Below are 16,540 nucleotides of genomic sequence, written 5' to 3'. Positions count from 1 at the left end.
GCTCTCTCCCCCTCTCTCCAGGCTCGCATCTCCTCCTGCGTGGAGGAGATGCCAAGCACTCCAGTGCCAAGCACTGTTCTAAGCACCGGGGTAGATACAAGGTGATCAGGTTGTCCCACGTGGGGCTCACAGTCTTTATCCCCATTTTACAGATGAGGTCACTGAGGCACAGAGAATAATAATGATGGTATTTGTTAAGCACCTACTATGTGCCAAGCACTGTTCTAAGCAACGGGGTAGATTCAAGGTGATCAGGTTGTTCCACATGGGGCTCACAGTCTTTATCCCCATTTTACAGATGAGGTCACTGAGGCACAGAGAATAATAATGATGGTATTTGTTAAGCACTTACTATGTGCCAAGCACTGTTCTAAGCAGTGGAGTAGATACAAGGTGATCAGGTGGTCCCACGTGGGGCTCACAGTCTCCATCCCCATTTTCCAGATGAGGGCACTGAGGCACGGAGAATAATAATGCTGGTATTTGTTAAGCGCCTACTATGTGTCAAGCACTGTTCTAAGCACCGGGGTAGATACAAGGTGATCAGGTTGTCCCACGTGGGGCTCACAGTCTTTATCCCCATTTTACAGATGAGGTCACTGAGGCACAGAGAATAATAATGCTGGTATTTGTTAAGTGCTTACTATGTGCTGAGCACCATTCTAAGCGCTGAGCACTGTTCTAAACGCTGAGCACAGCTAAGTGACTTGCCAGGAGTCACCCAGCTGACAAATAGTGGAGCCGGGATTAGAACCCACGACTACTGACTCCAAACCTGGGCTCTTGCCACTGAGCCACACTGCTTCTCCTATTCTCAATAAATATGATTGAATGATGGCATTTATTAAGCGCTTACTACGTGCAGAGCACTGTTCTAAGCACTGGGGAGGTTACAAGGTGATCAGGTTGTCCCAAAGGGGGTTCACAGTCTCAATCCCCATTTTCCAGATGAGGTCACTGAGGCCCAGAGAAGTGAATTGACTTGCCCAAAGTCACACAGCGGACAAGTGGCAGAGCCAGGATTAGAACCCATGACCTCTGACTCCAAAGCCTGGGCTCTTTCCACTGAGCCACGCTGCTTCTCTAAGCAGAATAATAATAATAATAGTGATGGCATTTGTTAAGCGCTTACTATGTGCAAAGCACTGCTCTAAGCGCTGGGGGGGATACAAGGTGATCAGGTTGTCCCGCGTGGGGCTCACAGTCAATCAATCAATCAATCATATTTATTGAGCGCTTACTGTGTGCAGAGCACTGTACTAAGCTCTTGGGAAGTACAAGTTGGCAACATATAGAGATGGTCCCTACCCAATAGTGGGCTCATAGTCTAGAAGGGGGAGACAGACAACAAAATCAAACATATTAACAAAACACAATAAATAGAATAGATATGTACAAGTAAGATAAATAATAAATAGAGTAATAAATACATACAAACATATCTACATCTATACAGGTGCTGCGGGGAAGGGGAGGTAAGACGGGGGGATGGACAGGGGGTGGAGGGGGAGAGGAAGGAGGGGGCTCAGTCTGGGAAGGCCTCCTGGAGGAGGTGAGCTCTCAGTAGGGCCTCCAAAGCCCGGGCTCTTTCCACTGAGCCACGCTGCTTCTCACACGCATCATTAACAAAATAAAGAGAATAGTATACATGTACAAGTAAAATAAGTAAAGTCATAAGTAAAAATTGTGGGAAGCAGCGTGGCTCAGTGGAAAGAGCCCGGGCTTTGGAGTCAGAGGTCACGGGTTCAAATCCTGGCTCCGCCAACTGTCAGTTGTGTGACTTTGGGCAAGTCACTTCACTTCTCTGTGAAGTTTCTAGACTGTGAGCCTGCTGTTGGGTAGGGACTGTCTCCATGTGTTGCCGACTTGTACTTTCCAAGCGCTTAGTACAGTGCTCTGCACACAGTAAGCGCTCAATAAATACGATTGATTTATTCTCCGGGCCTCAGTTCCCTCATCTGTCAAATGGGGATGAAGACAAGAGAAGCAGCGTGGCTCAGTGGAAAAGAGCACGGGGCTTTGGAGTCAGAGGTCATGGGTTCAACTCCCGGCTCTGCTGCTTGTCAGCTGTGTGACTTTGGGCAAGTCACTTCACTTCTCTGGGCCTCAGTTCCCTCATCTGCAAAATGGGGATAAAGACTGTGAGACCCCCGTGGGACAACCTGATCACCTTGTAACCTCCCCAGCGCTTAGAACAGTGCTTTGCACATAGTAAGGGCTTAATAAATGCCATTAAAAAAAAAAAAGACTGTGAGCTCCCCGTGGAACAACCTGATCACTTTGTAACCTCCCCAGCGCTTAGAACAGTGCTTTGCACATAGTAAGCGCTTAATAAATGCCCTCATTAACGTTGGTATTTGTTAACGTTGGTATTTGTTAAGCGCTTACTATGTGCAAAGCACTGTTCTAAGCGCTGGGGGGAACAGAAGGAGATGAGGTTGTCCCATGTGGGGCTCACAGTCTTAATCCCCATTTTACAGATGAGGGAACTGAGGCACAGAGAAGTGAAGTGACTTGCCCAAGGTCACACAGCAGACATGTGGGGACGTGGGATTCGAACCCATGGCCTCTGCCTCCCAAGCCTGTGCTCTTTGCACTGAGCCACGCTGCTTCTCTATTATTCTCATTATTATTATTATTATTATTATTATTATCATTATTATTAGAAGTAAAATAAGTAGAGTTCCAGGTCCTCACCTGCCAGCTCCAGGGTGACGGAGCAGGTGAGGGCCCCGTGCCGGTTGCGGGCCGTACAGGTGAGCTCGCCCAGGTCACGCGGGGAGACGTGGCAGATGTGCAGGCGATGCTGGTCGTCGTCCGGCTGGCTCAGCTCGTAGACGCCCTCCCGGGCCTCCAGTAGTGCCCCTCGTCGGCTGGGCACACGCAGCGGGGCAGAGCGGGCACCAGGCCGGGATGGAGGGAGACACGTCCCGGCGGGATCAGAACCCGGCCCGGAGGGGAGTGGGGCTGGGGAACTACTCTGGAAGCTTCCCCTGGCAGGCTGGAAACTCCTTGAGGGCAGGGATCATTTCTACTAATCGTATTTAATGAGCGCTTACTGTGTGCGGAGCACTGGACTAAGCGCTTGGGAAGTTCAAGTTGGCAACATATAGTACAACGGAGTTGGTAGTTAACGTTCCCTGCCCACAGCAAGCTCACAGTCTAGAGGGGATCGTTCCATATTCATTCAATCGTATTTATTGAGCGCTTACTGTGTGCGGAGCACTGGACTAAGCGCTTGGGAAGTACAAGTTGGCAACATATAGTACAACGGAGTTGGTAGTTAACGTTCCACAGTCTAGAGGGGATCGGTTTATATTCATTCAATCGCATTTATTGAGCGCTTACTGTGTGTGGAGCACTGGACTAAGCGCTTGGGAAGGACAAGTTGGCAACATATAGTAAAATGGAGTTGGTAGCTAATGTTCCCTGCCCACAGCGAGCTCACAGTCTAGAGGGGATTGGTCTATATTCATTCGATCGTATTTATTGAGCACTTACTGTGTGCAGAGCACTGGACTAAGTGCTTGGGAAGTACAAGTTGGCAACATATAGTAAAATGGAGTTGGTAGCTAATGTTCCCTGCCCACAGCGAGCTCACAGTCTAGAGGGGCTCAGTCTATATTCATTCAATCATATTTAGTGAGCGCTTCCTGTGTGGGGAGCACTGGACTAAGCGCTTGGGAAGTACAAGTTGGCAACATATAGTACAATGGAGTTGGTAGTTAACGTTCCCTGCCCACAGTGAGCTCACAGTCTAGAGGGGATCAGTCTATATTCATTCAATCGCATTTATTGAGCGCTTACTGTGTGCAGCGCACTGGACTAAGCACTTTGGGAAGTACAAGTTGGCAACATATAGTACAATGGAATATAGTACAACGGAGTTGATAGCTAACGCTCCCTGCCCACAGCAAGCTCACAGTCTAGAGGGGATCGGTCTATATTCATTCAATCGTATTTATTGAGCGCTTACTGTGTGCAGAGCACTGGACTAAGCGCTTGGGAAGTACAAGTTGGCAACATATAGTACAACTGAATATAGTACAATGGAGTTGGTAGCTAACATTCCCTGCCCAAAGTGAGCTCACAGTCTAGAGGGGATCAGTCTATATTCATTCAATTGTATTTATTGAGTGCTTACTGTGTGCAGAGCACTGGACTAAGTGCTTGGGAAGTACAAGTTGGCAACATATAGTACAACGGAGTTGGTAGTTAACGTTCCCTGCCCACAACGAGCTCACAGTCTAGCGGGGCTCAGTCTATACTCATTCAATTGTATTTATTGAGCGCTTACTGTGTGCAGAGCGCTGGACTAAGCGCTTGGGAAGTACAAGTTGGCAACATATAGTAAAACGGAGTTGGAAGCTAATGTTCCCTGCCCACAGCGAGCTCACAGTCTAGAGGGGATAGGTCTATATTCATTCAATCGTATTTATTAAGCGCTTACTGTGTGCAGCGCACTGGACTAAGCACTTTGGGAAGTACAAGTTGGCAACATATAGTACAACGGAATATAGTACAATGGAGTTGATAGCTAACGCTCCCTGCCCACAGCGAGCTCACAGTCTAGAGGGGATCGGTCTATATTCATTCAATCGTATTTATTGAGCGCTTACTGTGTGCAGAGCACTGGACTAAGTGCTTGGGAAGTACAAGTTGGCAACGTATAGTACAACGGAATATAGTACAATGGAGTTGGTAGCTAACGTTCCCTGCCCACAGCGAGCTCACAGTCTAGAGGGGCTTAGTCTATATTCATTCAATTGCATTTAGTGAGCGCTTACTGTGTGCAGAGCACTGGACTAAGCGCTTGGGAAGTACAAGTTGGCAACATATAGAGACGGTCCCTACCCAACAATGGGTTCACAGTCTATAGCCCTCTGTGGCTCAGTGGAAAGACACTTGGGAGCCGGAGGATGTGGGATCTAATCCCAGCTCTGCCGCTTGTCTGCTGTGTGACCTTGGGGAAGTCACTTCACTTCTCTGGGCCTCAGTCACCTCATCTGGAAGATGGGGATTAAGACTGTGAGCCCCCCGTGGGACAACCTGATGACCTTGTATCTACCCCAGCACTTAGTACAGTGCTTGGCACATAGTAAGCGCTTAACAAATACCATCATTATTATTATTACTAATGATAATAATAATGATGGTATTTGTTAAGCGCCTACTACTGGGTATGTATCTATAATTCTATTTATCCATTTTAGATAAATAGATAGTCTTCTAGACTGTGAGTCCGTTGTTGGGTAGGTACCGTCTCTATATGTTGCCAACTTGCATTTCCCACGTGCTTAGTCCAGTGCTCTGCACACAGTAAGTGCTCAATAAATACGATTGAATGAATGAATTTTAATAACAATGATGGCATTTGTTAAGGGCTTACTATGTGTGACACACTGCTGTAAGCACTGGGATGGCTAATAATTATTATAATAATAATAATGATGGCATTTATTAAGTGCTTACTATGTGCGAGGCACTGTTCTAAGCACTGGGGTGGATACAAGGTGATCACGTTGTCCCACATGGGGCTCACAGTCTTCAGTCCCTTTTTACAGATGAGGGAACTGAGGCTCAGAGAAGTGAAGTGACTTGGCCAAAGACACACAGCTGACAAGCGGCGGAGCCGGGATTAGAACCCATGACCTCTGACTCCCAAGCCAGGGCTCTATCCACTGAGCCACGCCGCCTCTCTGGTATTGATGCCTGTCTACTTGTTTTGTTGTCTGTCTCCCCCTTCTAGACTGTGAGCCCGTCGTTGGGTAGGGATCGTCTCTGTCTATTGCCAAATTGTACTGCCCAAGCGCTTAGTACAGTGCTCTGCACACAGTAAGTGCTCTGTAAATACAATTGAATGAATGAATGAATACTATGTGCCAAGCACTGTTCTAATAATAATAATAATAATGATGGCATTTGTTAAGCGCTTACTATGTGCAAAGCACTATTTTAAGCACTGGGGAGGATACAAGGTGATCAGGTTGTCCCACGTGGGGCTCACGGTCTTAATCTAAGCGCTGGGGTAGATAATAATGAATGCGGTATTTGTTAAACGCTTACTATGTGCCAAGCACTGTACTAAGCGCTGGGGTGGATACAATCAAATCGGGTTGGACTCAGTCACTGTCCCCCATGGGGCTCACAGTCTTAATCCCCACTTAACAGATGAGGGAACTGAGGCCCAGAGAAGTGGAATCACTTGCCCAAGGTCACAGAGAGGACATGAGGCAGAGCGGGGATTAGAACGCTTAGCGCTTAGTACAGTGCTCTGCACACAGTAAGCGCTCAATAAATACGATTGAATGAATGAACCCATGACCTTCTGACTTCCAAGCCTGGGCTCTAGCCACCGAGCCACACTGTTCCAGTCCAGTGCTCTCCACACAGGAGACTGGAAGCTCCTTTAGGGCATGGATTGTGTCTACGAACGCTATTGGACTCTCCCAAGCGCTTAGTACAGTGCCCTGCCCACAGTAGACTAAGCTCCTGGAGGGCAGGGATGGTTGTCTTGAAATTCAACTACTTAGGACAGTGCTCAGCATTCAGTGAGTGCTCAGTAATTGATTGATTGATTGATTGACTGAGTGTGGGGACCAGGAAAGGGGGCTGGGGTGCGGCGGGGAGGGGGAGACCAGTGAATCCCAGCTTGCTGAGGGCAGAGAACGGGTCGGTTATATTGTTCTATCATCCTCTCCTAAGTGTTTAGAACAGTGCTCCGCGTGCAGTAAGTGCTCAGTAAATTTGATTGACTGACTGACCAACGTGATGAGGTGGGGTGGCAGAACTACCGACTGGAGGCCGGGGGTCTGTGAGGAGGCCGGAGGCCTGTGAGGAGGTCAGGGGGTGGTCAGATTGGGGTGGGATGGAGGCCGGGGGTATGGGAGGAGGAGGGAGGTGGTCTGGCCAGGGTGGGATGGAGGCCGGAGGCCAGTGAGGAGGTCAGAGGGGGTGCTCAGATTGGGGTGGGATGGAGGCCGGGGGTATGGGAGGAGGTGGGAGGCGGTCTGGCCAGGGTGTGATGGAGGCCGGAGGCCTGTGAGGAGGTCAGGGGGTGGTCAGATTAGGGTGGGCTGGAGGCCGGGGATCTGTGAGGAGGTGGGAGGCGGTCTGGTCGGGGTGGGATGGAGGCCGGAGGCCTGTGAGGAGGTCAGGGGGTGGTCTGGCTGGGGTGGGATGGAGGCCGGAGGCCTGCGAGGAGGTGGGGGGTGGTCAGATTGGGGTGGGATGGAGACCGGGGGTCTGGGAGGAGGTGGGAGGCTGTCTGGCCAGGGTGGGATGGAGGCCGGAGGCCTGTGAGGAGGTCAGGGGGCGGTCTGGCCAGGGTGGGATGGAGGCCGGAGGCCTGTGAGGAGGTGGGGGGTGGTCAGATTGGGGTGGGATGGAGACCGGGGGTCTGGGAGGAGGTGGGAGGCGGTCTGGCCAGGGTGGGATGGAGGCTGGAGGCCTGTGAAGAGGTCAGGGGGCGGTCTGGCCGGGGTGGGATGGAGGCCGGAGGCCTGTGAGGAGGTGGGGGGTGGTCAGAATTGGGTGGGATGGAGACCAGGGGGGTCTGTGAGGAGGTGGGCTAGAGGCCGGGGTGGGCTGGAGGCCGGGGGCGGACTGGGGGAACCTCACCTCCTCCACGTGATCTGGGCCTCGACATGGTTGAAGGTGATGGTGACGGTAGCGGGCTGGCCCTCCACCACGTGAACCACATCCGGCTTTTCCAGCGCCACCGGGGCCTCCTCCAGCGGGGGACCTGACATCCAGGAGACCCCCCAACCGTGAGGACCGGTCAGGGGCGACCCCCACCCCCGCTCCCACCCGGGGGACACCCGGCCTTCCCGTCGGGACTCCCAGATTCATACTACTAATAATAAAAATGATGGCATTTATTAAGCACTTACTATGTGCAAAGCACTGTTCTAAGCGCTGGGGGGATACAAAGTGATGAGGTTGTCCCACGCGGGGCTCACAGTCTTCATCCCCGTTTGACAGATGAGGGAACTGAGGCCCAGAGAAGTGAAGTGACTTGCCCAAAGTCCCACAGCTGACATTTGAACCCATGACCTCTGACTCCAAAGCCCGGGCTCTTTCCCACTGAGCCACGCTGCAACTGACAGCGCTTAGAACAGTGCTCGGCATGGAGTAAGTGCTTAATAAATGCCATCATCATCATTATTATTATTATTATTAGAAGAATTGTCTGGGAGATTGCCTCTATCTGTTGCCCAGTTGAACTTCCCAAGCACTTAGTCCGGTGCTCGGCACACAGTAAGCGCTCGATAAATTGGCTCCGCCAATTGTCAGCTGTGTGACTTTGGGCAAGTCACTTAACTTCTCTGGGCCTCAGTTACCTCATCTGTAAAATGGGAATTAAGACTGTGAGCCCCCTGTGGGACAACCTGATCACCTTGTTACCTCCCCAGCGCTTAGAACAGTGCTTTGCACATAGTAAGTGCTTAACAAATTCCATCATTATTAGTATTATTACTCTGGGCCTCAGTGACCTCATCTGTAAAATGGGGATGAAGACTGGGAGCCCCATGGGGGATAACCTGATCACCTTGTATCTAATCCAGTGCTTAAAACAGTGCATGGCACATAGTAAGCGCTTAACAAATGCCATCATCATCGTTATTATTATTATTAGAAGAATTGTCCAGAAGTTTGTCTCTATCTGTTGCCCAGTTGGACTTCCCAAGCGCTTAGTCCAGTGCTCGGCACACAGTAAGTGCTCGATACATTGGCTCCACCAATTGTCAGCTGTGTGACTTTGGGCAAGTCACTTCACTCCTCTGGGCCTCAGTGACCTCATCTGTAAAATGGGGATGAAGACTGTGAGCTCCATGGGGGACAACCTGATCACCTTCTATCTAATCCAGTGCTTAGAACAATCAATCAATCATATTTATTGAGCGCTTATTGTGTGCAGAGCACTGTACTAAGCGCTTGGGAAGTACAAGTTGGCAACATATAGAGACGGTCCCTACCCAACAGTGGGCTCACAGTCTAGAAGAGTGCATGGCACATAGTAAGCGCTTAACAAATGCCACCATCATCGTGATTATTATTATTAGAAGAACTGTCCAGAAGTTTGTCTCTATCTGTTGCCCAGTTGGACTTCCCAAGCGCTTAGTCCAGTGCTCGGCACACAGTAAGCGCTCGATAAATTGGCTCCGCCAATTGTCAGCTGTGTGACTTTGGGCAAGTCACTTAACTACTCTGGGCCTCAGTGACCTCATCTGTAAAATGGGGATGAAGACTGGGAGCCCCATGGGGGACAACCTGATCACCTTGTATCTAATCCAGTGCTTGAACAGTGCACGGCACACAGTAAGTGCTTAACAAATGCCATCATCATCGTTATTATTATTAGAAGAACTGTCCAGAAGTTTGTCTCTATCAGTTGCCCAGTTGGACTTCCCAAGCGCTTAGTCCAGTGCTCTGCACACAGTAAGCACTCAATAAATTGGCTCCGCCAATTGTCAGCTGTATGACTTTGGGCAAGTCACTTAACTACTCTGGGCCTCAGTGACCTCATCTGTAAAATGGGGATGAAGACTGGGAGCCCCATGGGGGACAACCTGATCACCTTGTATCTAATCCAGTGCTTAGAACAGTGCATGGCACATAGCGCTTAACAAATGGCATCATCATTATTATTATTAGAAGAAGAACTGTCCAGAAGTTTGTCTCTATCTGTTGCCCAGTTGGACTTCCCAAGCGCTTAGTCCAGTGCTCGGCACACATTAAGCGCTCGATAAATTGGCTCCGCCAATTGTCAGCTGTGTGACTTTGGGCAAGTCACTTCACTCCTCTGGGCCTCAGTGACCTCATCTGTAAAATGGGGATGAAGACTGGGAGCCCCACAGGGGACAACCTGATCACCTTGTTACCTCCCCAGCACTTAGAACAGTGCTTTACACATAGTAAGTGCTTAACAAATGACATCATTATAATTATTATTACTCTGGACTTCAGTGACCTCATCTGTAAAATGGGGATGAAGACTGGGAGCCCCATGGGCTTGCATCTAATCCAGTGCTTAGAACAGTGCACAGCACATAGTAAGCGCTTAACAAATGCCATCATCATCGTTATTATTATTATTAGAAGAACTGTCCAGAAGTTTGTCTCTATCAGTTGCCCAGTTGGACTTCCCAAGTGCTTAGTCCAGTGCTCGGCACCCAGTAAGCGCTCAATAAATAGGCCGGAATGAGCGAATGAGCCCAGGCCCGGGGAGCCAGGCCGCCCCGCTCACCCCGCTCCAGTAGCCGCACGGGCTCGGACGGGGCGGAGGGTTTGCTGCTGCTCTTGGCCGTGGCGCTGAGGACGCGGAAGAGGTAGTTGGCTCCTTTGCGCAGTGTGGTGGCCGTCCACCTTGGCTCTCTCAGCCCCGTGGCCACCACTTTCCACTGGTTACTGCCCACCACTTGGTGCTGGACCGTGTAAGACAGCGTGTCCGGGGCTGGAGGGAAGAAAGGAGGCAGAAGGAAAGATGATAATCATTCAATCGTCTTCATAATCATATGATAAAGGCATTTATTTATTCATTTATTCATTTATTCATTTATTTATTTATTTATTTATTTATTTATTCTATTTATCATTTTTTTTATTCTATTTATTTATTTGTTTACTCATTCTATTTATTTATTTATTTATTCATTTATTTTACTTGTACATATCTATTCTATTTATTTTATTTTCTCAGTGCTCTGCACAGAGTAAGCGCTCAATAAATATGATTGATTGATTGATTGGTTTTGTTCTCTGTCTCCCCCTTTTAGACTGTGAGCCCACTGTTGGGTAGGGACTGTCTCTAGATGTTGCCATCTTGGACTTCCCGAGTGCTTAGTACAGTGCTCTGCACACAGTAAGCAGTCAATAAATATGATTGATTGATTGATTGATATGATAATGGCATTTATTTATTTATTTATTCTATTTATTTATTTATTCTATTTATTTATTTATTCTTTTTATTTATTTATTTATTCTATTTATTTATTTATTTTACTTGTTCATATCTATTTGGGGCTGGAGGGAAGAAAGGAGGCAGAAGGAAAGATGATAATCATTCAATCGTCTTCATAATCATATGATAATGGCACTTATTTATTTATTTATTCTATTTATTATTTTTTATTCTATTTATTTATTTATTTACTTATTCTATTTATTTATTTATATATATATATATTTATAATTTATTTATTTATTGCACATAGTAAGCGCTCAATAAATACGATTGATTGATTGATTGATTGATTGATTATTTATTTTACTTGTACATATCTGTTCTATTTATTTTATTTTGTCAGTGCTCTGCACATAGTAAGCGCTCAATAAATATGATTGACTGATTGATTGATTGATTGGTTTTGTTCTCTGTCTCCCCCTTTTAGACTGTGAGCCCACTGTTGGATAGGGACTGTCTCTAGATGTTGCCATCTTGTACTTCCCGAGTGCTTAGTACAGTGCTCTGCACACAGTAAGCAGTCAATAAATATGATTGATTGATTGATTGATATGATAATGGCATTTATTTATTTATTCATTCATTCTATTCATTTATTTATTTATTTGTTCTTTTTATTTATTTATTTATTTATTCTATTTATTTACTTAGTTTACTTGTTCATATCTATTCGGGGCTGGAGGGAAGAAAGGAGGCAGAAGGAAAGATGATAATCATTCAATCGTCTTCATAAACATATGATAATGGCATTTATTTATTTATTCATTTATTTATTTATTTATTCTATTTATTTATTTATTCTATTTATTTATTTATTCTATTTATTTATTTAGTTAGTTTACTTGTTCATATCTATTCGGGGCCGGAGGGAAGAAAGGAGGCAGAAGGAAAGATGATAATCATTCAATCGTCTTCATAATCATATGATAATAGCATTTATTTATTTATTTATTTATTCTATTTATTTATTTATTCTATTTATTTATTTATTCTATTTATTTATTTATTTAGTTTACTTGTCCATATCTATTCGGGGCTGGAGGGAAGAAAGGAGGCAGAAGGAAAGATGATAATCATTCAATCGTCTTCATAATCATATGATAATGGCATTTATTTATTTATTTACTTATTCTATTTATTTATTGATTCATTCTATTCATTTATTTATTCTATTTATTTATTTATTTAGTTTACTTGTTCATATCTATTCGGGGCTGGAGGGAAGAAAGAAGGCAGAAGGAAAGATGATAATCATTCAATCGTCTTCATAATCATATGATAATGGCATTTATTTCTTTCTTTATTTATTTATTTAATTATTCTATTTATTTATTTATTTATTTATTTTACTTGTCCATATCTATTCTATTTATTTTATTTTGTTAGTATGTTCGGTTTTGTTCTCTGTCTCCTGCTTCTAGACTGTGAGCCCGCCGTTGGGTAGGGACCGTCTCTATATGTTGCCATCTTGTACTTCCCAAGCGCTTAGTACAGTGCTCTGCACACAGTAAGCGCTCAATAAATATGATTGATTGATCGATTGATCGATATGATAATGGCATTTATTTATTTTATTTATTTATTTATTTATTTATTTATTTATTTATTTATTTATTTATTTATTTTAATTGTGCATATCTATTCGGGGCTGGAGGGAAGAAAGGAGGCAGAAGGAAAGATGATAATCATTCAATCGTCTTCATAATCATATGATAATGGCATCTATTTATTTATTTATTTATTCTATTTATTCATTTATTTATTCTATTTATTTATTTATTTATTTATTTTGCTTGTACATATCTATTCTATTTATTTTATTTTGTTAGTATGTTTGGTTGTGTTCTCTGTCTCCCCCTTTTAGAGTGTGAGCCCACTGTTGGGTAGGGACTGTCTCTATATGTTGCCATCTTGTACTCCCCAAGCGCTTAGTACAGTGCTCTGCACATAGTACGCGCTCAATAAATACGATTGATGATGATTCGGGGCTGGAGGGAAGAAAGGAGGCAGAAGGAAAGATGATAATCATTCAATCGTCTTCATAATCATATGATAATGGCATCTATTTATTTATTCATTTATTCTATTTATTTATTTATTTATTCTGTTTATTTATTTATTCTATTTATTTATTTATTCATTTTATTTATTTATTTATTTATTTATTTTACTTGTACATATGATGATGATGATGATGATGGCATTTATTAAGCGCTTACTATGTGCAAAGCACTGTTCTAAGCGCTGGGGAGGTTACGAGGTGATCAGGTTGTCCCACGTGGGGCTCACAGTCTTCATCCCCATTTTACAGATGAGGGAACTGAGGCACAGAGGAGTGAAGTGACTAGCCCAAAGTCACACAGCTGACAAGTGGCAGAGCCGGGATTTGAACCCATGACCTCTGCCTCCAAAGCCCGCGCTCTTTCCACTGAGCCACGCTGCTTCTAACGCCGTTCTTCTAACACTGTCCTGAGCGCCGGGATAATAGTGATAATAATAATAATTATGGTTTTAGTTAAGTGCTTACTAATAAAACATAATAATGGTATTGGTTAAGTGCTTACTATGTGCCAAGCACTGTTCTAAGCACCGGGATAATGATAATTATGGTTTTAGTTAAGTGCTTACTAATAAAAAATAATAATGGTATTAGTTAATTGCTCTCTTCCTCCCTTCAAGGCCCTACTGAGAGCTCACCTCCTCCAGGAGGCCTTCCCAGACTGAGCCCCTTCCTTCCTCTCCCCCTCATCCCCCTCTCCATCTCCCCCATCTTACCTCCTTCCCTTCCCCACAGCACCTGTACAGATGTATATATGTTTGGACAGATTTGTTACTCTATTTATTGATTTATTTTACTCGTACATATCTATCCTATTTATTTTATTTCGTTAGTATGTTTGGTTTTGTTCTCTGTCTCCCTCTTTTAGACTGTGAGCCCGCTGTTGGGTAGGGACTGTCTCTATATGTTGCCAACTTGTACTTCCCAAGCGCTTAGTACAGTTCTCTGCACACAGTAAGCGCTCAATAAATACGATTGATGATGATTGATGATGATGATGAGTGGCAGAGCTGGGATTCGAACCCAGGTCCTCTGAGGCCCAGGCCTGACTTTTACCTCTAGATAACGGTGATTGCTCGTGGTCAGGGAATGTGTCTACCAACTCTATTACACTGTCTAAGCACTTAGTACAGTGCTCTGCACACAAAAAGCACTCAATAAATAGGATTGACTTGTAGTTTACCCAAACCAACCTCCTGTTTCACCTCTCTCCTTCCTCTCTGCCTTATGAATCAATCAATCAATTCCTCAATAGCAATAATCATAATAATAATGATGGCATTTGTTAAGCGTTTACTATGTGCCAAGCACTGTTCAAAACACCAGGGTAGTTACGATCAGGTTGTCCCCCGTGGGGCTCACAGTCTTCATCCCCATTTTCCAGATGAGGTAACCGAGGCCCGGAGAAGTGAAGTGTCTTGCCCCAGATCACACGGCAGACAAGCGGCAGAGCCGGGATTAGAACCCACGTCCTCTGACTCCCAATCCCTGGCTCTTGCCACTGAGCCACGCTGCTTCCCACTAAGCCATGAATGCTTACTGTGTGCAGGGGACTGTACTGAGCGTTTTGGAGAATTGAATAGCAATCAGAATTGATCAATCAATCAATCAATCGTATTTATTGAGCGCTTACTATGTGCAGAGCACTGTACTAAGCGCTTGGGAAGTACAAATTGGCAACACATAGAGACAGTCCCTACCCAACAGTGGGCTCACAGTCTAAAAGGGGGAGACAGAGAACAGAACCAAACATACCAACAAAATAAAATAGGATAGAAATGTACAAGTAAAATAAATAAATAAATAAATAAATAGAGTAATAAATATGTACAACCATATATACATATATACAGGTGCTATGGGGAAGGGAAGGAGGTAAGACGGGGGGATGGAGAGGGGGACGAGGGGGAGAGGAAGGAAGGGGCTCAGTCTGGGAAGGCCTCCTGGAGGAGGTGAACTCTCAGCAGGGCCTTGAAGGGAGGAAGAGAGCTAGCTTGGCGGAGGGGCAGAGGGAGGGCATTCCAGGCCAGGGGGATGACGTGGGCCGGGGGTCGATGGCGGGACAGGCGAGAGCGAGGTACAGTGAGGAGATTAGCGGTGGAGGAGCGGAGGGTGCGGGCTGGGCAGTAGAAGGAGAGAAGGGAGGTGAGGTAGGAGGGGGCGAGGTGATGGATGGACAGCCTTGAAGCCCAGGGTGAGGAGTTTCTGCCTGATGCGCAGATTGATTGGTAGCCACTGGAGATTTTTTAGGAGGGGAGTAATATGCCCAGAGCGTTTCTGGACAAAGATAATCCGGGCAGCAGCATGAAGTATGGATTGAAGTGGAGAGAGACACGAGGATGGGAGATCAGAGAGAAGGCTGGTGCAGTAGTCCAGACGGGATAGGGTGAGAGCTTGAATGAGCAGGGTAGCAGTTTGGATGGAGAGGAAAGGGCGGATCTTGGCAATGTTGCGGAGCTGAGACCGGCAGGTTTTGGTGACGGCTTGGATGTGAGGGGTGAATGAGAGAGCGGAGTCGAGGATGACACCAAGGTTGCGGGCTTGTGAGACGGGAAGGATGGTAGTGCCGTCAACAGAGATGGGAAAGTCAGGGAGAGGACAAGGTTTGGGAGGGAAGACAAGGAGCTCAGTCTTCGACATGTTGAGCTTTAGGTGGCGGGCAGACATCCAGATGGAGATGTCCTGAAGGCAGGAGGAGATGCGAGCCTGGAGGGAGGGGGAGAGAGCAGGGGCAGAGATGTAGATCTGGGTGTCATCAGCGTAGAGATGATAGTTGAAGCCGTGGGAGCGAATGAGGTCACCAAGGGAGTGAGTGTAGATTGAGAACAGAAGGGGACCAAGCACTGAACCTTGGGGAACCCCCACAGTAAGGGGATGGGAGGGGGAGGAGGAGCCTGCAAAAGAGACTGAGAAAGAACGACCGGAGAGATAAGAGGAGAACCAGGAGAGGACGGAGTCTGTGAAGCCAAGGTCAGATAGCGTGTTGAGGAGAAGGGGGTGGTCCACAGTGTCAAAGGCAGCTGAGAGGTCGAGGAGGATTAGGACAGAATATGAGCCGTTGGATTTGGCAAGCAGGAGGTCATCGGTGACCTTTGAGAGGGTAGTTTCCGTGGAATGAAGGGGACGGAAGCCAGACTGGAGGGGGTCGAGGAGAGAGTTATCGTTGAGGAATTCTAGGCAGCGCGTGTAGACAACTCGTTCAAGGAGTTTGGAAAGGAATGGTAGGAGGGATATGGGACGATAACTAGAAGGTGAGGTGGGGTCAAGAGAGGGTTTTTTTAGGATGGGAGAGACATGGGCATGTTTGAAGGCAGAGGGGAAGGAACCAGTGGAGAGTGAGCGGTTGAAGATGGAAGTTAAGGAGGGGAGAAGGGATGGAGCGAGAGATTTCATAAGATGAGAGGGAATGGGGTCAGAAGCACAGGTGGCCGGAGTAGCACTTGAGAGGAGGGAGGAGAGTTCCTCTGAGGATACCGCTGGGAAGGATGGGAGAGTAGCAGAGAGTGTTGAGA

General features: G+C 46.3%; 1 protein-coding gene across 1 annotated transcript in view; it reads right to left on the bottom strand.

Moving 5' to 3' along the window:
* SPEG (striated muscle enriched protein kinase) overlaps positions 1 to 16,540 on the bottom strand; it is a 292,468-nt gene that overhangs the window by 80,483 nt on the left and 195,445 nt on the right. Inside the window, exons 16-18 of the mRNA XM_038769099.1 lie at positions 10,250 to 10,456; positions 7,621 to 7,744; positions 2,698 to 2,873 (exon numbers count right to left, since the gene is read on the bottom strand). Coding sequence (XP_038625027.1) covers positions 2,698 to 2,873; positions 7,621 to 7,744; positions 10,250 to 10,456 — 507 coding nt within the window. The remainder of the gene's footprint in view (positions 1 to 2,697; positions 2,874 to 7,620; positions 7,745 to 10,249; positions 10,457 to 16,540) is intronic.

The sequence above is a fragment of the Tachyglossus aculeatus genome, chromosome 1, assembly GCF_015852505.1.
Source record: "Tachyglossus aculeatus isolate mTacAcu1 chromosome 1, mTacAcu1.pri, whole genome shotgun sequence".
In the NCBI taxonomy this organism is placed as follows: domain Eukaryota; kingdom Metazoa; phylum Chordata; class Mammalia; order Monotremata; family Tachyglossidae; genus Tachyglossus; species Tachyglossus aculeatus.
This window is presented reverse-complemented; position numbering and strand designations above follow the sequence as displayed.